This window comes from Trypanosoma equiperdum, assembly GCF_001457755.1.
Source record: "Trypanosoma equiperdum strain OVI genome assembly, contig: ctg_1465, whole genome shotgun sequence".
Classification (NCBI taxonomy): domain Eukaryota; phylum Euglenozoa; class Kinetoplastea; order Trypanosomatida; family Trypanosomatidae; genus Trypanosoma; species Trypanosoma equiperdum.
Genome location: NW_027123466.1, coordinates 8,423 through 32,184, shown reverse-complemented (window position 1 = coordinate 32,184; position 23,762 = coordinate 8,423). Strand labels below are relative to the sequence as shown.

Here is a 23,762-nt window from a genome sequence, read left to right as displayed (position 1 = left end):
AGGAGGGGAAAAACGAAGAAAAGAATGTTTGAACGGGTATTCTCTCTGTGGAGTTCATTCCTTCATTGCACCCTTCTTGTTCTTCGTTTTTTTTTTCGCATTTTCAGTTTTGATTTCGCGTTTCTTTATTTATTTATTTTGTTTTATTGGTTTCAGGGCCTGTCTTCCTTCCTCCCTTTAAACCTCTTCTATCTCCCCTCCTTTGCTTTTTTTCTTCTGAGACATCAACATATAAATAGATATATTTATTTATATATTCTGTCCTTCTTCACGTGTGGTTTCTTAAACTGAAGAATCATTCACACCTTCGTTCTCATTTTCACACTTATTGTTGCTTTCCGCCAGATTCTTCTTCACTGTTTTGTCTCCCCCACTGAATCTACCTTTCCCTCGTTCTTCTTTTTTTTCTTCTTCATTACAGTTCCCCAGCTCTCCACCACCTCTCCTCCTTATTTCTCCCATTCATTCATTAATTAATTCATCTCTCTTTTCTATTGTTTTCAGATTTCACTTATGTTCTTTACTCTCCCCACAAATACGCCTTGAACTGCAGCAAGTGGGGGGAAAAAATGACGAAAAGAGGTGCCAATAAGGCGACCACCAAAACATGAGGGGAATGAGGGGAGGGGGACTGCTGCCGAGAGATCCATGGAGGTAAAGGAGGTTGAGGAGAGGGTGTGGCGAACGAGAAGGAAGAAAAAAAAAGGTGACAGCAAAAACAACAGCCGAAATTATAAACGAAGAAGGACTCATGGAGGGGGGAGGGATCGATTCTTCTGTTCGTTTTTCCTTGCACGCGATGTTGCTTCTCTCTTCCCTATCTCCATGACAGCCAACCCAAGGTAAACGACCTCAGCTGGCGGCAAAAATTCCTACTTCGTTACCCTCTGTGCCATCACTCCATTCGAACCGGAGGATACACCAGCGATGAACAAAGCTGTGGTGTATAGCCGTTCGGTGCGACAATTGCTGTCGTCGGGACGACGACCTGCTGTGCAACAGTAGTGGAGACGGGCGCGGTTTGTGGCATAGTCACAAATAGAGGCATGCCAACAGTTTGTTGCGGAATGAAGGAGTGCCCAACAGGCATGTAGCCACCAGGCACAGGGAACGGCGCGAGTGAGTAACCAACGGCCCCTGGTGGTTGTGTGGCCCCTGCACCGTGAATTGGCGCTTGCATCGGTGCGTGCAGAGCTGTCGGGGCCGATGGGGTTCCGGTTCCCGGGATGAGTGCTGTTGCGAGCCCGAGTTGTGAGCCTGTAAGATCATCTCGAGAGGAAAAGGACATGCTCCGCCCGAGAACGATGGAGCTGTCGAGAGGACCGCTTCCGCTGCTGATGCTTGCGCCAAGCTGTCGGTGGTGACTTTTCATTCCCTGACGCGTGCGGCTAATGGGCGGGTGGGCTATTGATGGGTCCAGTGGCGCGGGCGCTGCAGCGGCGTCTGCTATTCGTGCTTGCAACGGTCGGCCGCCCATAAGCACTCGGCCGTTAAGTCCTTCGATGCACTTCAATGCGTCCTCCTCCTCGAAGAAAAGTGCAAAACCATAACCCTTCGCCGGCCGGCACTTACTGTCAACGCAGAGTTTCGACGCCTCCACCCGACCGAACGACTGACACAGATCACGAAACTCGGAAGCACGGTACGTTTCCGGGAGGCCAGAGACATAAACGTTACGCCGTTGAAGGTTTGTCATTGCATCTGTAGTCACTTCCTGCCGGTGGACCTGCGGAGTCGTTCCTTCTTCAAGTGATAAGAAATGTTCTTCCCCAGCGTGCCCTGGAAGTAATTCCGAAGGTGATATCGAGTCTCCCATCTTACAGATGTTTGTCAACAACTTACAAAGAGATGCAGCAAGACGGAGTTTCGGCGAGTACAAAAACAAATCGGCCAAAACGAGCAAGATCCCCTTTGTTTCACTGTCCGTTGTACCGCGCAAACTGTATATACGTATGTATATCAACTGACTGCTTTGAACCTTCTTTCCTCTCTGTTTCCTTGCGCAAGTGCTCTTCCTTTTGTGTTGCCTCTGTGCGTTGACGAGATGGAGCGTACACGTGTACGTATATGCGGACCGCCGTGAAGAAGTCGACTGAGTTGAAACTATTCTTTACCGCACGTATGTATTCGTATGGAACACCAAGATAAACAGGAAAAGAACAACAACAAAAGGGTATTAGCGCTTGTAGGGGAGCAAATGTAACAACGGCAACAGCGACCACCAGTGAAAGCAGTACGCCCGCCGATACTTTTACCACGGTGCCGCGACGAAGGAGGGGGGAGCACAAGAGTAAAGAACACCTAATCACTAGCATTGAATAGTATCGCGGACCACAGAAGGCTACCCGCCGTCGTTAAACATGCAGCATCAAGTCTTTTGGTCTCAGCAGCAAGAGCCCAATACCTAACGAAGTCCCTGAAAGGTCAGATTCGGTACATATTGCAAGTGCAACGCGCCGGGACTCTGAGGTCCGGGACAGGAAATACTGGACTGTGAATGAGTGTGCAAACCTGCGGTATTTCTGCGACGCTTCTCGGGGCGGAGTACCCACGTAGGTTCCACTAAAGGAGATCTTGCACAGGACAAAGGATTTGATCCAGTTATACTAGAGGCAGATCCATCAGTGATAGTGCGACGGCAATCTGTCAACAAACAACAACAAAAGCGTCCCAACTGTGATACCAGACTTATGGGATTTACAAATCTTGAGAATCACCGTGAACACGAGGCTCAGAACCATTTTTACCCCCACTTGAGCTCAACTGCAACCCCCACCACGTGGTCCTCTTATCGCCGAGAGGCGCATCATAGCACAAGTCCCGTTGTATTCAGAACCTCGATGGGGCCAGGCATTATGAAAGTAGTACGAGAGGCTGGTCTTTATGACCAAAAATTTCACCCGGCACTTCCCAAGCAGTCCGTGGACCACAAGAAACTGTACATCACTTACTTTCTGATTGCGTGGGGTTCCCAACTGTCTGCTGGTAGTTGGGCATCAGTGACGAAATCAGGTGTGGAAAGTACCTTCAAATGCAGCATATGTACGACAGAAGATCCCGACATCACATCACTGACTGTTCGGTGCTGGAATGTCACCGAATAGCCAGCCGTGTTAATGAGAAAAGAAGATAGAGTTGATTGCTTGAAGGGATGGGGGAAAAAACCTCATCACTTGCTCAAGCGAGAAAAGAAGAGCACTCGCAGTAATGTGTCGCGTGTCAAGTACGAGGTTAGAAAGGGCCACTGATGTGTAACAAAAAATAAAAATCAACCTAAAGCAGGGGACTAAACATTAGTGCACGTGAGGGAGAGTGATACGAACGGTTAAGTAACCAAGCTAATATTAATGCAAGTTGCGGCGAACGCATAGATGTACACTTTGCTTTCTCACTTGTTCATTCCTTCCGATCAAACAACGTACGCGTGGGGGGTTTAAGGAACAGAAAAAAAGGTCAAAATAAACGATAATAGAATGCACCGCTGGGGATTATACGTGCGTTACAGCACCCCACACGATCATGGGTAACAACTTTTCTTGTTTACGAAAAAAAAATAACGATAGAAACACGCCACTATCAGCGTCAAATCGGCTCAGTAACATTCCGGATGTTTGTGAATCGAGAACATATCAATGAATATATATATATATTTATGTGTATACTTCTGTTCGAGTATAGGACTAAACACCTGTGCTTTAGCTCTAGTTGAAGAACCGCGTGTCATCGCTTTCCTCCGTGAGCTTCTTCCAGCACGGTAAATTAGTGTTCTGGTTCGGAGTGCCGCAACCACGTCCCCTTGCTTGTGCTCGTCTCAGCAACCGATGCTGCGCTGCCCCCGCCGGGAAACTTCCGCAGTGATGAGCTCTGGCTGCTGCGGTTTATGAGCTCTAGCTGCTGGGCGAGTCCCCTCGTCCGCTCCCCTTCCATTGTGGCCTCCCGCGCAAGGGCACTGACAGCTTCACGCACAGCTGCCAGCTCCTTCAACACAAGTTTCACACCGGTATCGGGATGTGCACTCTCAGGCTTTGGTCCGCGTGGTGCACTGCCCCCTACCACAACGCTGCTCGCAAGCTCGTCATCACTATCAGCCTCGTCATCTCCAGTTCTCTTGCCGTTGCCCTCCCTGCATTCTTGTAACGCAAGACAGTCTTCCTCCGGAAAGAAGGAGAGGTCATTCCTTTGAATCTTCTCGTGGACGTACGACTCTTGACCAGTAAACTCGTTCGGGTCCTTATGACGGAGGTAGTGAATAAAGTAAAGGTACATCCACATATTGTGTGCGTCTTCCACATGAGCCCTGAAACCGCCCACTTGGCCCTTTTCAAGTGTGTCCGCGTCTAGGCCGCAGATAAAGCAGGTGCTCCTCAGTTCGTTTTCCCTCTCTCGTCGGTCGTCGCGCAACTCACCGAAAGTGTCAATTATGATACCAAACATGATGTTGAGGAAGACAACATTTACAAGAGCGAAGAAAATGAGATCGTAGCTCACCCGTGGTACAAGTGTTGAGCTATTCCATGATACCTCATCCATGACATCCCCGACGCCACCACCCTGCCGCAGCCCCTGCCACAGAATAAATGTAAAACAGCGCAGCAATGTGTCGCAGTTTCCATTTTCGTCGTTTTTCTTCCCCGAGTTTTCGTCGACCTCACCGTTGCTTCCGAATTGCTCAGGGAACATAATGCGGCCCGCGATGGCAAAAAGATACAATCCCATGACACCAAGCAGGGCCGTTAGGAGTAACTGTCGGCCATTGTGCGTGATGGCGCTAACAAAGGTACGAAGTGTGGGAAACGTGTAAACCATAAGCGTAAGGTGTGCGGCAGCAAAGTAATATGAAACGAAGATGCTTAAAACCGCCATGACAACCAAAAGTAAGCGATATTGGAAACTGAAGCGCGTCACAAGCAGTAAACTGATTTCTTTCGCACTCAACCCACGTAAAACCCCTTGCAATGTTTCGTTGAACTTCGCCCGCCCGGAAAACCGCTGCTGTTTCTGGCGGTAGTGTACGTACAGCGACACCGGGAAAAAGACAATAGTATCCACAGTTATTGCAATTAAAGACAACACAAGCTGCAGGACACACAGGCCAGATATGATGTTAGCCCAGAGCTGGGATTCTTCCAGATTCCGATGACGCCCCTCGCCGTTGATCAAAGCAATGTTCAAAACCACAGCGACGAGGAGGGAGCTGTACTCGTAAAAACCGAGGTGTGTGCAAAACAGTACGGGTGCAATGAAATGGTTCCAGAAATATTTGGGCGCATCTGAGCATTGTTTCCATTTTGGGGTCCACCTAGGTTTGCCTGCGTCGACTGAAGTATCGACTTTGCCGGCATCACACTCTTTACCTCTCCAACCGCTACTTCTGTTGTCCAACCTCCAGCGTGTGCGGCGCTCTACCCAGCACTGGAATGCATAGCTACGTTCCACTTCAAAGATCACGTTGTCACTGTGGTACATAAAGTCTCCGAGCTTCGCTGCACGACTGCTGCAGTTAATTTCCGCCAGCATCTGCTTCCTATTCCTACGCATCAACCCGCGCCAGACGTGTGGAATGCGGAACAGCACTTTCTCCAGCATTCCATCCGCACGTTGTATTTCAATGAATCCGAGGCGAGTGCATAGTTTATTTGTGTGCTGAAGCATTGCATCAATCCGTTTCAAGTAATCGGCCTCCGCGTACGGTCTGACAGTCTTCAGGAAAATAAGCCAGTTGAAGAGGGCCTCCACACCCGGGTCACTCGCCAGTTCCTCATTTTCAAGAATGCTGTCGTACGCCCCTGGGTCCACCGTGGTTAGCTCGCGCTCGATAACTTCGACTGGAATCTGTTCCAGCAGTTGGTGGAATACGTCCCGTGAACGACATCCCTCGATAAGCGAGAGTAGGCATTGTGTGAGTGCAATACGGAGGTTTCCAGCATCGTCCTTGCTTAGTAAAAAGCCGCCTTGTAGACGTAAAAAAGCGTTGCCTTCGCTATCTGTTTCATTCAGGGTGCAGCAGTCGACCGAAGCCTTGTTATCAGTACTGTTGCTGTCACCGCCGCCCCAGTTTGTAATGCCTGTTCCAGTGGATGGAGTGCCCGTCACGTCCGGCAAATTCAGGCGGCTGAGCAACTTGCTGATAACGACACACACACCGTAACCCAGCAGGGCCTCTTGATTTTCATGACATGGCCCTTGGCACAGCTCAGTTAGGAGCGCGAATGCACTCTGAAGCATCCGGACGGTGGCCGGGTGGACAACAGCGGCTATTTCCGTAATGAGGTTCATTACTTCATGCACAGCATTTACGCTATGCAAATTATCGTACTGCGAGCGGATGTAGTTCTGCATACTGAGGTTGTGCCCTTCACAGAAGAGCTGGAGCATACGAAATAGGGTGCAAACGAAACGTTGGTTGAGACTTCCGCCTGCTCGGTCCCACGCGGAAAGTCGTCTTCTTGCAACCGCTGTACCGCGTCCGACCCTCACTTTTAGACTGCTGTAGAGCGATGGGGGCGTGGTGAGTGCGTTTGTCAGAAGCATGCGGGTGAATTCGTGTGCGTTGGATACGTTAGGAACCACTCCACCCCTCTCAAGCACAACGATCTGGTGTTCTGCGTTGGTACACTGCACCCAATCCACGGCTTTGTGAAGCATGTCTCGAATGTTGTGAAAGAATCTCTCTTGGTGCTCTTGGAAATATGCGAGAAGGGCTTTCTGGGCATGCTCATTACCACCCTCGAGGAGACCAACACAGAGTTGTACAGCACTGTAGGCCACTACCTGGTCGTCCACTGCGCAGAGGGACGCAATAGCGCGCGTTGCACCGAGATCACTGAACGTCGTCTGCAGTAGCCTTCCCGCATTCTCCTTTGCATAGTCGGTTTCAAAACTCCTCACCGTAAAAATGTCGGTGATCACCGACGAGTTCTCAGCACTAACATGTTTCAGTCTTTCTCTCTCCTGTTCTCTGAGTGCTGTATGTAGCGCATTGGAGAAAATGTTTAGCATACCAATAAGGGTGATGGAACCAAAGGATCGCTCCCGCATGCAGCCGAGAGTCGTGGACACAAAGTCTAGAACATTTGACCGTTCTCGACAGCTTAACAAAAGGGCGTTCATGATCCCAGCCGGCTCACCTAGGTCCGTGCTGTCCTCCATGGTGATCAGTTGGTCACGGTTCACAAGACTGCGCAGTGCACCACGGAGTCGCTCCGCATCAAGACATTTCGTCGCAGCACCAGATATTAGTAATCCCATAGGGGACGAGTCGTCTGCATCGTTTTGTGTGTGCGTGGGTACATCCGCTGTTGCAATTAAACCACCCTGGATGCCGTCGTTTTCAGCCTGGGGTCCGGTCTCGGCCAACAGGAGAGCGTCCGGGTGTAGTCCGCGGGCCTCTTCTTCGGCCTCATTTATTTTCTTATAGTAGCAGATAACGCCGTGTCGTAGATTGCGTCGCGTCGTCAACATCGTGCCTGAAAGAAGCTCGTGACCCACGAGGTTTCCCGTCTGGACCTGGAGAAGGGCCACGAGGCGGCGGTAACCCACCATCTCTCTTGCCTGCAGCCGTATCGCATCAGCACTTGCGAGGAGCACTTCGCTAAACCCGGCGACACTCATACACATTTCGTGGAAGGTAGCTCCCACAACGTCCCGGTACCTGTAAAAACCTGCCTCATTAAAACATTCTGTCATGAAAGTTAACAGTGCCAGCGGTAAATTGACAAGCCACAACCGGCGATACCGCTGCAGAATGCGGCGTCCCCGCCATAGCACAGTCTCTGTTCTAGACTGCATTAGCCGTGTGAGCTCTTTTAGCTGCCGTGAAAGCAAAAGCACAACCGACCACCAGTCACGGTTCGCCATCCATTCCATCTGCCGTTGTCTTCGACCCCCGTCTCCCCCTGCGTCGCCCGCGGCAATGTAGAGCGACACGAGCGCCAACAGATAAGCACCGAGAAGATGGAACGAGTTACTTTCCCACAATGCACGGGGCCGCGGCACCTCTACCAGGGGGGTGTAGGATGTGCCATAGCTCAGCGTGATTTCTAAGAGATGAGTCACTGGCAGAGCCGACCGCCCCAGCGCCACGGCACCCATTGATGTACCGCAAATGCGGCAAACCATCTCAACGATGCAAGCTGTGAAGCGACCCCGCCCGTGCTTCTCGGTCACTCCGGGTGAGGGGAGGCAGCGGAAGGCATCATAGTCACGCAACAGCTGTAACATACGACGTCGCGGAATGCCCCCAACCGTGGTCTTGGTGAAGACGTGGAGACCCAACTTGGTGGCAAACTCTCCGTCGGGGTGAAGAGCAGCAATTTCTCCATCAATGTAACGGGCGGACTCGCGGAGAAATGCGTCAGTTAGGTGTGGTGTTGGATCTTTGATTGTCGCGAGAATACTGAGGACAATATGGAGGCCCATAACAACGCAGTTGCTGCTAAGGTTGAAGGCCCCCATAAATATATCAATGTAGGCCTTCAGCGACTCGGCATTACTTTGGGATAACGTGAAAACATAAAAGAAACGCATCCACTTGCTGAACGCAGGGCTCGACGGGCCGATGAACGGGTACATTTCGAGCATAGTTATGTGCACTTGCCAATGGCGTACTGTCTCCGCACGGACAACAACGCGAAGCGGGACGCGCGACGTTTCGCTTAGTCCAACAGAACGTCGGCGTGCAATTATGGCGTTTCGATACACAACGATGCGGGCCGCACCAGCTGCCTTTGACCACAGGCGCCGTGCTTTGCTTTCCCCTCCGACCTCATGTTGGTCTTCGGGGGCTGACGAAGAGCTTGCCTCAACTTCTTGTTCTTCACAAATACCTATTTCTTCGATCTCCTCGTCATCCTCCGTTAAATCATTATAGTACTCGTCGGTGCCTCCGTCATCCACTCTACCCTCATTCGTTGTGCCTGTCACCTCGTTTTGAGTTTGAGTGCTTAACCCGTCGATGCCCTGGAGGGCAACATCAATGGCCTCCTCCACGGATCCTCGAATATATGATGACCGCACTTGAACAGCAGCAAAATACATATTGTCAAAACATTGAATCACTTCGGAGGAGGGGAAAGGATGCACTTGAAGCACGAGACGGGCCACACTGCGCCTCACCGTGCAGATTCGAACGAGCAACTCCATGGCGTATGGTGCCAATTGTGATCCATCGTGGTGTGCAAGATCGACGAGCCGTGGTACCAGCTGATCAACACGGAGTGGGCGCACGATGCAACTGCAGATGCCTTTGACGTAATCTAAGAAGGCGGCAACATCCTTTGTGGAGCCACTGAGCTGCGTGGTCACGGCGCTACCGGCTACCGTCGACTGGTAGTCGCTGGGCCCCTTGCGTCTGTTCAATCCAAAGCAACGGTTTCCATTACCGTCATTGGCCTTGCCTTTGTGCCACAGCAGTGCGTCTCTTTCGGTTGGGGATGTGACAAACGGGTCTCCGGTCGAAGAGACGTCCGCCCTGCGAAGTAACGAACAATAATCGTGCTGGTGGGCGAGGCTGGCGCCGTGGTCAGTAACCAAAATACCATGCAGCAGTAGGTTAATTTCATTTGCTGCGCGGTAAGTAGCGGTCTCAAGAATTTGCAGAAGGATCTGACAAATCATCTCTCGAGCCCGAACAACGAGCAGTCCCGCTTCGGATACTTCAAGGCGTGTCCATGTGTATTCCGCTATTTTGCTGCTGCCGTCGTGAGCATCGTCGTCTCTACTATCAAGAAGCTCTAGAAGCAACGGTACCAGACAGGCTGTCTCCGTGGCGGAAACCTGATGTGCACTAACGAACCGCAGCCATGCCGCTAATGCGGCACGAATCAATATACTACGGCCTGTGTCAGACCGTACAAAATGGGTGTTAGAACGGATGACGTGGAGTGTTCCCTCTTTCACAGCCTGGGTGAGTTCACTGTCCGGCTTGCCAGAGAAGGCTGTTTTTTCATCGACTTTGAGATGCAACTTGCTGGAACCTAGCAGGACGGCGCCCTCGCGTAGCTGCACAGCTGGGTCATCGATATATGGAAGGATGTAGCAGTGCATTGCGAGACGTATTAAATGACTCCGCACAACGTCACAGACGCGCGACCGGTCGCTCACTTCAGGCCATTTCGGCGAAAAGTTGCGTAAAGCCATCAGGAGCACTGGTGAAGGGAACACTTTGGCTACTTCTTCCCTACATAAAGGTGGGCACCCATCCAGACACAGGGCACCCAGTAGCTCCAATTCGCTCTGCACGTATTCCCTCAGCTTCGTTCCTTCCTCTTCTCCGCCGTCTTGTTGCTGTCCTGAAAAAAGGATGTTACACGGTATTGGCGGTTCATCCTTGTCAGTTTTAACGGCCCACTCGCCGCCACTATCAAGCACAAAGCTGTACAATGCGTTAGCATTTTCAACGAGAAGTTTTTGACACACAAGTCGCTGACGTTCCGTCACGCCGTGGGTCCCAACAGAACACATGGAGCATAGCAACTGCAGATATCTTCCGGAACGCGTGAGGTGGAGGCCAGCGATGTAGTGATTAACCACAAGTTCCAAAGATGAGTTCCTCACGGCGGGGTTCTCCGAAAAGAGCCTTGTCAGCGAATCGACAACCTCTAGCTTGTACCCGTCAAAAGCCAGAAAATACGGTATATAGTTTTCAAACCCTGCCTTGAGCTCCGGCGCTTGACGGACCATTTGCCTTAAGAGTCGAAAACCAAGACGACAGACGATATGAATCTCTCGGTGCATCTTCAGTAAAAGGTCGTTAACATCCACCACTCCGCCAGACAGTGGAAGCGGTGGAAGCCAAGAAGAACAGCCCCACTGCCCGCAGCATTGTGCATGCTTTCCCACCGATCGGTCAGCTCTCACCCCAAACTTTGAAAAGGGGGCGAGAATAACATCAATAACTAGGCGGTGAACGCACAGTTCAACCAACATATGCTGGTGGTTCGGGATAGGTATGCCGTCTCTTCGCAGAACATTTCGTTCAGGAGAGATTGAACAAAAAATTATGAGCTCGGCGAGTGTACGCTGGCAGGCACAAATAACCGGAAGAAGCGAAGCATAACCAGTACCTACGTTACTGCCTTTGGGGCACGTTTTGCTAGGTCGTACAAAACTTTCTGGAATGTGATTATAATCCGATACAATTGCCATTCTTCCTTCCATCAGAGTGGGGCTGGTTGAGCCTTCTGCCGAAGGATACCTGCCCTGTCCATGTTCACCGTCCGTTTCCGTTTGTTGCTGGTGCGTTGCCGTTCCTTCCGTTGTCAGTACCTGGAAGGCATCACGGTACCCACTAAGTGTTTCACATTGGGACCAAAGAAATAGGACGCTATCCTGGACGTCCGTTGCGGCCCTTCGGACGACTATCAAATCAATATTTGATGGCTTCCATGATAGAGAAAGAGTTTCACTTCCCTCACTTGTGCACAGATACATGTCTGTGGCGACGTTCTGCAGTAGCAAGCAGTCATTCTCGATAAGATACCCGCAATCTGTGTTAAACATGGGGCTTAGTCTGAAAAGTGTGCGTTGAAGGTCTTTCGGTGTACGTGGTGGCGGAATCATGGACAGCGTTGTGGGGCGAACCACATCACCCCCCTCCTCGTTTACGATATCTCCAGTGAGGTTACAACAGGACCTCTGCGACACAACAGATCCCCCAGGAGAACCGTCCCCCTCAAGTATAGTATCAACGGCTGACCCTTCCACAGCAACGTATAAGTTAGAACAGGCTTGACGGAGGCGATACACTCCCGAATTCATATTCACGGCCCCACCTACCGTTGGTTGCTCGTTTTCTAATATCCACAAAGCGGTGCAACTGCACTGCAACCCGCTGAGGGCTCCCTCTTCACTGAACGTTCCATCAGCTACACCCTTATCCACTGCGAAGAGCGGGAGGGCGGCACCACCGACACCATTCACCCTTTTACGGTCATCGGGTGCCTTTCCTTTAGTGCTACATGGGTCGGAGTCGAGGCTTGTCGCTCCTGCGGAATGGGAATCACTTCCCGGCGACTTCGAACTCCCCGCCGCAGCAAACCTCCCTGAAGCGTGGCATATCACGGTAACATTTCCCATCACTGAGTGAGTCTGTCTTGTCTTGAGCAAATGATCGCGTTCCCCACCACCTTCATTGCCCCTTGGCGCCACGCCTGACACTCCAATCTTGCCACCCCCTTGGCAAGGGGGCATTGCGACACTCGTAGCCAGTACCCGCTTGTGCTCGAGATGGTAAAATATTACCGGCACACCTGCGGAAACGCACGGCCGGGGGATGCGGTGCAGAATACGTTGATGTTCCGCTTTATCTCGATCGATGTCATAGCGCTCAACAACAAAAACGAGTGCTTTTGCCTCCGATAAGTTAACCTCTGGTGCTCCCAACACAGCAGATAGTGCCATACGGGTGCCAGCACTCCAACTGTTCCCACGTCCACATCCATCAGTCGGTTCGTAGGGGAAGCTTGCACTTCCAAAAGTTTCGTGTTTTACCGGGCGTGTAGGTGACACCACCGTAGTTTGAAGGAATATAGGGATGCTGGCCAGCTGCACCAATACTTCATCACCTCGGCACACGACATCTCCTTCACCGTGCGTTGTGTAACGCGGTGTGAAGATAAACTGGCAGAAGGTTTGCTCAATTTCACCAGGCGGTGCGAGCACAAGCCGGGCGCAGTCAGGGTCCCTCTCAGAAGGTTCCGACGGCAGTGCCGCCACGTGTAGGCGGCTCACCGCATGGACCAGCACAAACAATTGCCCGAAAGTCACCTGTTGTGTCGAGTAAATATTACTGACACCGTCCGAAAGAGGGTTGCTGTTTGGAGCCCGGTTGCCTTTGCTCAACCCCTCCTCTGCCGCGACTTTAGCCACTGTTGGAGGTAGGATCTGAAAAACGCTTGTTTCAAACCCAAAAAGCGGTAGTGGCTCGGCATCGTCGCTTAGCTCATTCTTGTTCCGTATGAACAACCCTTCATTACCCAACCCTCCCGCTGTAACGTACCCTTCGTCGCAGGAGAGGTGAATAAAGGCTCCATACCTTATAGGAACACGGCTTTGGCTCATATCGACGAGCCAAGGATGGGAATATGTGAAACGAGATGCGAAACGAGCGCCTCACTGATACGACTTCGATCCACTGAGGTGAAAGGAAACTTGAAGTACACTGACTATATGGTCTGCCTGTACTTCGCTTTTTCGGCCCAAAACTGTGAAGAACAAAAACTTTTGTATGTGTACAATTATCGTTCTCTACCGCTAGTTATGTAGATAGATGAAAAAAAAATTAACAGAAGTGACTTGGCCGCGTGAACCTGGTTTCGTAATTTCAAGAACCCATAATCTCCACGGTATCTCAACACAGTTCGCACCCAACCAACAAGACAGGCACTTCACCGAAACACCAGTTTGCAGTCACAAAAAAAACTAGAACGTTAAACAATGGCGCTGAAGTCAGTCGTCGCGCCATGCAGCTTGTCTTCCCCAAGTGCCATACTTCCAATAAGACTCTGCATTTTGTCAATTCCGGCAAGCCGAAGTGAGCTCGTTAGAAGTAGCTCCTTGCAATTCTTGTAATGAACAAGCTGGCAGCGTGTGTGGTCCGCAAGCCGCGCAAGAAATCGAATGGGCGCGGCATCCGTTTTTGTGAGAACAACAGAGAAGGGAAGGGAGAGAGTCTCTAGGTGGTCCAGGTACGCCAAATCACTGTGTTGCATCCCGCGTGCAGACACACAAACGAATACACGCTTAATCGGACGAGGTACACCCGGAGCACGAATGCGACTTCTGTTCCCATGCTTTGCCGCCTTGTCCTTAGCGGCCCGCTCTGCTATGTTGATACGGCCCGTACCCGCCACCGCTTGCTTCTCGTCAACGCAACGGCTGCATGAAGTGAGATACGCACGCATTGACGCCACGGCATTCTCCGCGTCCAGATGAGGTGTTTCCATTGGATTGTAATAACCGTACCCCGGGCAGTCTACAAGTACTATTTTGTCTGCAATGTTGTAGAAGTTAACGGAGCTAGTCGTCCCCTGCAGGTGCCCATACGGTGCAACCATCGCATTTACAATGGCATTCACCAGTGACGATTTTCCACTCGAAGTGCGACCAACAAACGCAACCTCCGGCACCAAACGCTGCGACTCCCCCATTGCGAAAACACCGTTGCTGCTTTCATACCCTCCACCCATGGCCATAACCGGGAACTGTTTGGGGTGTGTCGCCTTCGCCACTAGCTTAATGTTACCACCAAACGCAAATGTTTGCTGTGCCTTCCTAGAGGCGGTGAACACCGGTGCGGTGCCATCACCCTTTGTAATCCAATGCTCCCATGACACACCCCTTTTCAACTGCCTTTCGATCCGCCTCCCGTGCAGTCCCTTATATATTTCCTCCAGGATACCGCGGTCCAATGGGCGCTGACGTAGCTCCTGACGAAATGAAATTTGTGTAGGCTGGAGCAGCTCTCGAACTGCCCCTTCTACACCTATATCTTGCACAAGTTTTTCCTGCCGTCGAATGTGGCTCTTAGAGTCCCGCCATATCCTCACGGCGGCGTCCTCCGTAGCGTTGCGAAAATGCTCAAGCTGCTGCTGCCGCCGAAGTGTAGCACTGGCATCACCGCCAAGAAATTGTCCCACTGCAGGGTCCATCCTCTTGTTTTCGTAGTACTCGCTGCTTCCACGGCCCAGAGCCGAAGTGGAGGAAAACGATCCGAGGTTCCTTTCAACCACCCCTGAAGTAGGAAGTGTCGGGATAATAATTTTCCCGGAGCTACATCCTAATCGCGTACCGCTGACGAAGCGTCCACATCGCAGAACAGCCGTAGCAGCGAAAACATTCCCCACCACATGCTTGCTCGTCATAACAGCCAGCTTATGGAAGCCCAATTCTCAAATTCTTTCACTGGCCTAGCTCGCAGAAACAACCGAAACGAGAAAAAGAATTATAAGCACACGATTTGTAGCCCAACCCGTTTCACAACACCTTGTATCCCTCCTGCAGGTCCCTAAACTCTCACAACAATACATCAAAACGAATTTAGAAAAAAAAACACCCGCTAGGACCCGGGAGGCGCTCGGTTCGCACGGAGCCGACGTGTGGTAGAGGCTCTCCGTTCCCAGGTTGGGTTTCTACCAGCACCAGTGATGCCACCACATCGAGAATCCCCCTCCAAACAAACAGGGATGACTGAAAAAAAGAATGGCACAAAATTGTCACTGGAGAATAAAATTGGAAAGGGAAGTGGGATCCAGATTCAATGCACAAAGAAGTTCGCCATCCAAGGCCGGTAGCAGGTCGCAGGGATAGGTGCAGAATCGACAAATGAAAGGAGAGTAAAAGAGTTGTATGTGAAAATAATAACTTGTGAAACGAATCACTTGGCACCCCTTCGTGCAGACAACGCAAACATATGGTGCCAAACTCAAGGCGTTCCGCCGTTCGCTCCACCGCGAGGGCCAACCGTCCGTGATCCTTCTACCGAGCTCGGCAACTATTAGCTTACCCCAAAACCCCCCTCTTCATCGCTGTTTTCTCCACTCAGAGCCCTGGGCGAGTCTCCACTTTTCCCAGGGCTCACCAATTGCTACCCCAACTCATCACCCGCTAAGGTTCCAGCACATGGCGGCTTGTCTGACTGAACGAAACGGTTCATGGTAGCAATGCAACCAACTGCTTTGTAACCCTCAAGTGGAATCACCAATTGTTCGACATTGTAAAGTTTGCGCCGCCTCTTGTCAGAGTGACTACCAACAGCAGCCTCCACGGGCATTGCGTTTGGATCAACCACACCACCCGCTTCAAGCACGTCTTGTGGTAAGTACCACAAGTTCCTTCCATACGCAGCACACGGGGATTCCAAGTCCACAACTGATGAAACATTGTTGGGCTCATTACTGCCGGTCTCATTGCTGCCCCGCATCACAAACGGTGCCAATTCAGGTGCGCTGGAGTTCACGATTGCTTCGGGATGTAGCTCAGGGACACTCAGCAATCGACCAGTCATTCCGTGGATTGGCACACCGGGGTTCTGACGCTCCACCTCAACTACGGACCGTGGAATTCTGTAGCCAGCTGGGAATACAAGCTGTGACAAGTGGTAGTATTGTTGGTAGGTAGTTGTGAGTTCCTGAAGCGCAAGTTTCCTGTTCCCTATGTAGCTGTTCGTGTGTTGAACATCGGAAAAGTCCAGGGGTTGAACACCTGGCCGGATGGAAATCCCTGCGTTCCGGAGTGAAGACTCCGAGAAGTATAGAGGAGAGGCAAAACTATGGGCCTGCATATGTTCTTTCACCAGCCGCTGAAAATCCTCGTATGCCGATGGTACACCCTCATGGCTTGTCCAAGATTTTAATGAGCCGGTCTTCCCAGAGATGTACGAGTTCTTCAATACGTGATCACCGTTCACGAGGAATGATATGTGAAGGAATTGGCTGACATGTAATGAAGGAACGGGCGTGGGTAGCAAGTTCATATCCACCATGACTCCTTTCTTGGCCCACGCCGCCTTTGTGCCCCACCAGTTGGACTCGTAGCCCATCTCATGGCGGGCTTTTTCCAGTAGTTCGCGGGATTTAAGTTTGTAACCTGTCATACTGCTCACCGACGATGGCACGTCTACGGGCGGAAACTGCCACCGGACCTCGCATTCAGGAGGAAGTTGGTCCATGTTGTAGAGGAAAACCGTGCGTGGAGCTTCCACCAGCACAGTTGGTAGAGGCCCGTCCGCTTTACATAGACTGCTGCCACAATGGTTCGTCCTGTCGATGGAAATGTTTCCTAGGTGCTGCAGGTCTTCTTCACTGAGCCACAGTGGATGATGGCGCAATCGGTGATCGGGTCGGGTGTGACGTCTGAGAAAAGCATCCAAATGAGGCATCGCCGGCGTAAAGACAGCGGCAAGGCGCGCTGAACACCGCATTTAACTTATATGTCAGGTGCGTTGCGCTATGCCTGATGTGTCTACGTCTATAAATGAGTGCCGTAGCGTGTTCACCCGCGTCCCCCGCAGTGATGACAATCAATGCTCCGGAAGCGAAGGCCACGCGAACCCTCGGGTTTTGTTCGTAATAGTTTAAACGACAGTGTGAGTTTAGGTTTACACAGGCACGAACGGAAAGAGAAGCACACGAAAAAGATGTAAGGCAAGATGAACGGAGAGTTCAGCACAACCAGGAAAGCATGTTTTATCCACATTAAAGACAAATTGACTATTACATGCGTAAGCCGCTTATACATAAGCTTGTTCTTTCCGTCTAGTATCCATCCCATAGAGGTTAATTATTTTACTCCTCTCGCATTCCCCTCCTACACACCTCTACTTCAGAGGTGTCTGGACGCTGCCAGCCCCTTCCTCCTCCTCCACCTGAATTGACGGCTGGACCCGAGTACGGATGTATGTGAGACTCACGGTGAGGGCCGGTGTGCTTTTGGACGTGTGTGACAGGTGAAATAAACTGAAACGGAGAGCATCGGGGAAGAATATTACCACAACTGAGCGAAACACGTCGTGAGCATGGTTCTTTTTTACTACTCTCTTTGTTGCTTTGCTTCGGACTGTCAAACAGCAAAAGCTAGTAAATCCTCTGCAAAACAGAGAAAACAAAATCGGTAAGATAAAGAACTTTGGGGAAATCATTTAATGGGACGCTCCCGTGGAAGGGAATGAATAAAATTTGGGAAGAGAACACCAAAAATGAGGGAAAGGGGGGGAGGGAAGGAGGTGACCCGCAAAAATATTGGGGTGGGGCTCTGCAAGACAGAGGTTACGTATGCACAGAATAACGGCACGAGTACGTTTGACAACTCACTCCTTCACTCTTCCACTTTACTTCTTTTTCCCCCTCCCCATGTGCGGCAGAGTGAAGCAGACATGGTTCCCAATTGGCGTAGCCACAATCAGTTTCTCCACCCCTTTACAACAAAATCGACAGCCCACTCAATGCCCTCAGAACGTACAAAAGGCCCACAAAACTCCTTAGCCAATAAACAAGTGCATTAATCTATGCTGCGCGACAAGCCTGGCCCAAGGTGATACGCGCACAACTACCAACCGGGGCAGATGAAGACAAAAAGGCGGATATATAAATAAATATATAACTGGCAAGACAGTGGCGCGTGCCACACGGAGGAATGGGAAACTTTGCCCCATGTGCGGAGAAAAAGTGTGGTAGAAATAACGTAATTTCTCAGAAATAAAGTAAGGGAGGAACGGTTAATGCTACTGAACCTGTGACGCACACACCTCGGTTCACAAACCTCTAACCACTTGGAGGCACTATGCTGGGGGATCAAGCAGCAAAACAAAGACCTGAGGAGTCAACAGAGAAGAGGTAAACCACACCAAGTATAGGTGGCGTGGTTGTGTTCGACCGTTGCCCTAGTAATTCACTCTACGCCCCATGATCTCTTTTACCATGTCCAAACAATTCCGTTCAATCTTGAAGGACACTCTCTTCGCTGTCCCCCAACACCGCATCTTGTGCCTTTCCCGTGTAAATGAGTATAAACGCACACCCGGTTAACTGGTTTAGCAGCGCATATCGAAGATCCTTGGTCGCACCTCGTCACCCATAAATACAACTAGATTTTCGCTCTCCTACTTCTTTTCTTTCGTAGTGAGTGCAGCGCCAACCCATCTCTCCCCCTACTGCATGAGTTCATTTGCGTGTAAAAAAGAACGATCACTTTCCCGCGGTTCCTCCCTTTTATAAGATTTTTTGAGTTCCTGTCCTCCGGTTGCTTGCTTTTTCTTCCCCGTTGGGGGTTTCCCGGAGGTGCTGTTCTTCTCTTTTGTTTATGGTTCGCCCTCTTCGTTCCCATTCGCGCGGTAACTCACTCTATCACTGGACAAAGAGTCCAGCCTTGGCGAATGCTTCTTCAGGGTTTGCCAGCTGTTCTACGTTAAACAACTCCACCTGCAGCGACGCACTCCCCTCGTTCTTTAGCGTTACTCCCCTCTTCTTCTCTGATTCTTTGATTGGCCACTGGTACAGCTCAGCATCACGCCCGCTTAGCCAGTAATTGCTCTTAAACCTGGGAAGCCTTTTTACCCCTTCGTGCTGCATCGGTTCACCTGAGAGAAGGAAGGTCGGAATGCTCACTGGTGAGCGGTCGAGAGTCCTCAGTGCCACTTCGGGGTCCTCGAGTTGCTCCACGTTGAAGATGAGGAACCGCTCCCCAGATGAGACATCCATCATCACAGGTGCTTGACTCGGCTGCACCGCCAACTTGAAGAACTCCAGCTGCCGTCTCGTAAAGTAGAGACCGCTGTTGAAGGCGTTCTGACGGATGTGTTCGCACAGCACCTGATATGCATCTCCCTTCCTGCTGTAGAGCTTCCTCGAGCCGCCTGATACGGGATGTGTCATGAGTGCTTCTCCGCCAACCAACTGACTGGAGTGGTACAACCTGAGTGAGCTCTTCGAGAGAATGATGGAGCTACGTGCGTTGTTTTTAAACGTGAGGGCGTTCTTCACAGCCTGCGTTCTCGTTAACCACCACTTACTGTGGAACCCATGCTTCTGAGCGCGATCATTGAGCTCGAATTGCAGCTTTTCACCATAAACCTTCCGGGAGCTGTAACTGCTGTGCTTTGGTGCCTCCATTACCTCCGGTGGAGAGAGGAGCTGATCGAAATTATATAGCTCGAGCGGCTTGTCTAGTAGCAGCTGCGTGGACACGGCACCAGGCTCTGGAGTCAGTCCATAGCTCTCAGCCTCCCAGTCTTCGATCCACACGTTGCTGGGGCTGCTCCGAGCTTTTTGATTGCTCTCCAGTATGTGGTGCTGTTGACTGAACACAACAATGGTGCGCACAGCGCCTACAACTCCTGTGTACTGTGTGAGCCTTCGGAACATGACGTTTACCCTCCTCTATACGAATGCTGACGCGCGCGTTTTGTTAATATTTTATTGCTACTGTATTCTCTTTTTTTTTTCCCCCTCCTTATTACTTTTATTACTCTGAAACCGATGCCACCTATTTAAAGCCTTCTCTTCAGAGAGATGATAAATGGTTAAAAGAGTTTATGTGCGCGAAACTTTGTGCAGTGCATGTGTTGGGATAAGTGAGCAGCAAAAAGTGAAGGAGTGCTCAAACGAAAGTGGATAGTCTTGACTACAGGTTTCAACTCACGAGTCCCTGTACCGTCGCCGGAAGGCCGAGGGATCAAAGTCGGGCGGCTTTTCTTTTCTACTGCGGTTGTGCCATGTGGCATCTGCGTTGTTTAACCTGCTCACTTTTCCTGGGCGCGAGTAGATACTTACGCGCATAGAACAATTGTAGTCACCACCCTGACGGTGTCTGGAAAGAGCACCTGGTTGTTGGGCGAACTGCAGCACGCCGCGTAGGCGGTTGAGTACGGGTGGCCGCCGCCTGATATCCATGAGGTTCCACACACGGCGGCTTTGTATGAAGCGCTTCATGTGTCACACGAGACACGCCTGCCCTATGAATTGTGCTGAATTCTACCTACCAGTGTTTAGCTTCCTCGTGCGTCTAACTCTTTCAACACTCGTGGGCCAGAAGCATGAAGACGACCCTATTCCCAGTGATCAGTGATGGGGAGAGAGCGTAAAGGAGCACGCCAGGAAACGCAGCGTCAGCAAGGGGGGAAGGTATGTGGCACCCAGCACTACAAGATGCCCAAGGCAGAAACTGATCACTTCAAGGTATGTGTACCCGCAGGCAAGCGGCTGAAGAGTAGTGAGACTCGCCCAGGCCGTCCACCACCGAAGCGGCCAGCGGTGCCACCATCGCGCCGTGAGTCCCCGTTTCAACAGCAAGTGTTGCAAACCAAGTATTAAATGCGGCACACGATGCTTCAAAGCAACAGACGAGGAATGGGAAGGAGAAAAAATGCCCGGTCGAGCACCGCTTCAGTAACTGTTCATCGCGACCGCCAAAACTCCAAGACTGTTCGGTGCTCATTCTCAAGTCTGTACAGGCGCGACAACGCCAGACCTCCCACAGGAACGTAATCCAGTGACTCCTCGCCCGCTCCGTTAGACTGGCCATCGATCACCAGGTGTTCCATCTTGCGGATGGTCTCCAGATAATGCAAGTCTCCCCGCAATCCTCTCACGACACAATCGTACCTTAGCCGTCGCTCACCACTGACCCTTCCGACGTTACGGGATAGAAAGTATTCCAACGGGGGCCATACGTTGCATTGTGCCACCCGAAGCAGTTCTGTGGCTTCACGGAGAAGTGGGTCCAGCTCTTTTTCCCACACATCGCGGATGATTGGCTCCAAAAGTTCTTTTCGTCCTGAACTTCCTTGACTGACACGTTCAGCTAGGCAGTGTTGCAGCACGGCAAGGTTCGCAGCAATTGCCTCCATATTCTCCGGACGTACATCCAAATAGTTAAAGGGAATGCACTGCGGCGTATACGAGCACTGTTCCAGTGCAGGCAGGGAACGTGAGACGGAACTCGCATGAATATCAGTGGCACTACCAGTGGGGAACTCCCGGTGGGTATCTTTTCCATTTTCGCTGTTGAACGTTGGCTTCGGCGAGTGAAAAGGACTCGGAAGCTTACTCTTTATGAAGGATGCCACACCGCCAGCAAATAGCGAAGTACCACTTCTATATTTTTCCCTTAAAAACCGGTCCACATGCGACTCGACACGCGCCAGGTACCGTTCGGTACTCCGTTGCTTCAACCCCACGTACTTCTGGTAGCGTGCACTTAGGACGTCAAGGAGTACGTCCACTTCCTTATCCGTTACCCTGTCTAAGCAGTGACTGTGATTATTTGGAAACGCTTCTAGAGGGCCACTTTCTGATGTTCTTTTTTCTTGTCCCTCATGCAAAGCAACTTCGTTGGTTCTACTAGTAGCATTTGAGGGCGGAACTGAAACATTGTCCCCGCGCCACACGTTGGATCGTCCTGCACCTGGTCCTCTATCGCTACCGTGTGTCTCATTCTGTGGGGGACCATAAAGGCCAACGCTCCTGGAAACAACGGGGACGGGACGGAGTTCGTATGCTGGATTCGACGGAAGTACTACTATAGGAGGAACAGCACCAAGCATTCACACGGCGGGCCTCGCAAGAAACAACCACCCTTCCTCCCACACGCAAAAAAAAAAATTCAGTTGGAAGAGGAACAAGGAGGTAAAGTAACAGCGTGCGAGAAGCCGCATTTTCAGAAGAAGAGGGGGGGGGGCAGCGGCGGTGTAAGGCGGGGCTCTGCAGCTCACCAGAAAAACATCCAAACGAGAGTGCAAGAAATACGATGCAAAATAGTTCATAGTGTAGTACCCAATGCCCTAACGTATACGTTACGCATCCAGTATTTCGGCAGCGATGCGCTGCACAAGTTCGGGCGTAGGTTCCAGTTGCTGGCACCAACCTATGCAAGCAATATGGGCTACGGGCAATGGGTTGTTGTATCGAAGGGCAATAAGGTCCCAGTCGAGCTCACTACGCAGTACGGCGGCAATTTCACGTGGGCTGCGATGCACCTTCGAAGAACCTGTGCCCTGACTTCGCAACGTTTGCTGATGGCGCTGACTCCTCGCTTTTTCTTCGCCACTGCCGACTCCAACCTGATCAGCCCCTTGATCTGAAAGGTCACCGTTTACACGTAACCTTTTTAGATGAATCACCCTCGAATACGCTGCTTCATCATTTTCAAATTCCGGGGCGCAGGGTAGATCGCTTTGGGGGCGTCCAATAATTCGGACTTTGTCCTCTCCTACACCGTCAAACATCAAAGAAGATGTCGCGAAGCCCACAAGCACATCCTTTTGTGTGTTAGCAAACAGAATCCGTTTGTGAAACATTCGCAGCGCTTCAATATGCCCTTTGTCGAGAAGCCTTTCCGACAGCAACGCCTCTTCATCATTCAGTAAAATTTCACTTATGGACGGCGCGAACAGCTTGGCGATGCCCCAGGCGGCACGATACACAAGAGTCGGCAAACATTCGGCCGCGCCACAGTGCGGTGTTGCAATAGTAACAAAGTGCTGCAGGACGACACCTGCCGTCGCCAAGCGGTCACGTACGGCTTTAACAGAATCAAAGAGGCCTTCACTGTACTCACCGGCATCATCAGAAACAAGCAGAAGGTACAAAGCCTCCCGTAGAATGATACCACCGAAGGAGTGGCCAACGCAAGAAAAGGATAGCTTTTCCGCACTGTTATTCTCAACAGTATCCAGCCACTCTGTGAAGACGGGCAGGAATTCCTGCAATAACTTATGGGCGCAAACAGAGGTGCTACGAAGCGATCCTATAAGGGCATTGGCACCAGAGGAAAAACAGGTGAGGTTACCCCGGGCGAAGAGAGAACCTCCGCAGCTGCTCTTTGTGCGAACCACGTCGGAGGGCATGATGTTTCCCAATTGGTTGACTGTTCCACCGCCCCCCCTTCGACTCCTGCCATCCTGTGAACCAGTCTGACAATACAACTCTGCTGCAATGGCGTTGAAGTCCCACGCTCCTGCCCATAACCCATGCTGCATAAGAACGAATCGACGGCAGCCGTTTTGAATGCACGGGTCCCTGATTACCGTTTTCATGATCTTTTGCGACCACTAACCTTGCCCCTAAACCCCCGCCAAGTGTGTAGCCGAAAACGACAGCGCACATTTATGAATGTGTAGCAGAATGCAAGTGGTATACTTTGGAGTTCAAAAAAAAACCTTGGAGCGGCGCTGGCTCGCGCGTGGAATCAGTGGAATACCATCCACTCTGGAAACTTAATTCTAATTAAACGCATTTATTACCGTTACTTAAGCAGGCATCAAGACCCAC

At 51.1% G+C, this 23,762-nt stretch overlaps 8 protein-coding genes across 8 annotated transcripts; 1 reads left to right on the top strand and 7 right to left on the bottom strand.

Annotated features, from left to right (window-relative positions):
• Nucleotides 1-895: 895 nt before the first annotated feature.
• TEOVI_000592700 (RNA-binding protein RBP10, putative) lies at nt 896-1,816 on the bottom strand (the record flags this gene model as incomplete). The annotated part of the gene is made up of 1 exon (XM_067221575.1): nt 896-1,816. One exon carries the CDS (start codon nt 1,814-1,816, stop codon nt 896-898), a length of 921 nt encoding a protein of 306 aa, XP_067077676.1.
• Nucleotides 1,817-2,690: 874 nt separating this feature from the next.
• Nucleotides 2,691-3,104, top strand: TEOVI_000592600 (uncharacterized protein; the record flags this gene model as incomplete). The annotated part of the gene is made up of 1 exon (XM_067221574.1): nt 2,691-3,104. One exon carries the CDS (start codon nt 2,691-2,693, stop codon nt 3,102-3,104), a length of 414 nt encoding a protein of 137 aa, XP_067077675.1.
• A 655-nt stretch (nt 3,105-3,759) lies between these two features.
• TEOVI_000592500 (inositol 1,4,5-trisphosphate receptor) lies at nt 3,760-13,059 on the bottom strand (the record flags this gene model as incomplete). The annotated part of the gene is made up of 1 exon (XM_067221573.1): nt 3,760-13,059. The coding sequence occupies one exon, from the start codon at nt 13,057-13,059 to the stop codon at nt 3,760-3,762; it is 9,300 nt and encodes a 3,099-aa protein (XP_067077674.1).
• Nucleotides 13,060-13,427: 368 nt separating this feature from the next.
• TEOVI_000592400 (50S ribosome-binding GTPase, putative) lies at nt 13,428-14,861 on the bottom strand (the record flags this gene model as incomplete). The annotated part of the gene is made up of 1 exon (XM_067221572.1): nt 13,428-14,861. One exon carries the CDS (start codon nt 14,859-14,861, stop codon nt 13,428-13,430), a length of 1,434 nt encoding a protein of 477 aa, XP_067077673.1.
• Nucleotides 14,862-15,583: 722 nt separating this feature from the next.
• TEOVI_000592300 (uncharacterized protein) lies at nt 15,584-16,918 on the bottom strand (the record flags this gene model as incomplete). Its single annotated transcript, XM_067221571.1, has 1 exon — nt 15,584-16,918. The coding sequence occupies one exon, from the start codon at nt 16,916-16,918 to the stop codon at nt 15,584-15,586; it is 1,335 nt and encodes a 444-aa protein (XP_067077672.1).
• A 1,921-nt stretch (nt 16,919-18,839) lies between these two features.
• Nucleotides 18,840-19,856, bottom strand: TEOVI_000592200 (mitochondrial RNA binding protein; the record flags this gene model as incomplete). Its single annotated transcript, XM_067221570.1, has 1 exon — nt 18,840-19,856. One exon carries the CDS (start codon nt 19,854-19,856, stop codon nt 18,840-18,842), a length of 1,017 nt encoding a protein of 338 aa, XP_067077671.1.
• A 1,031-nt stretch (nt 19,857-20,887) lies between these two features.
• On the bottom strand, nt 20,888-22,036 carry TEOVI_000592100 (uncharacterized protein; the record flags this gene model as incomplete). Its single annotated transcript, XM_067221569.1, has 1 exon — nt 20,888-22,036. The coding sequence occupies one exon, from the start codon at nt 22,034-22,036 to the stop codon at nt 20,888-20,890; it is 1,149 nt and encodes a 382-aa protein (XP_067077670.1).
• Nucleotides 22,037-22,285: 249 nt separating this feature from the next.
• TEOVI_000592000 (Putative serine esterase (DUF676), putative) lies at nt 22,286-23,527 on the bottom strand (the record flags this gene model as incomplete). The annotated part of the gene is made up of 1 exon (XM_067221568.1): nt 22,286-23,527. The coding sequence occupies one exon, from the start codon at nt 23,525-23,527 to the stop codon at nt 22,286-22,288; it is 1,242 nt and encodes a 413-aa protein (XP_067077669.1).
• Nucleotides 23,528-23,762: the final 235 nt, after the last annotated feature.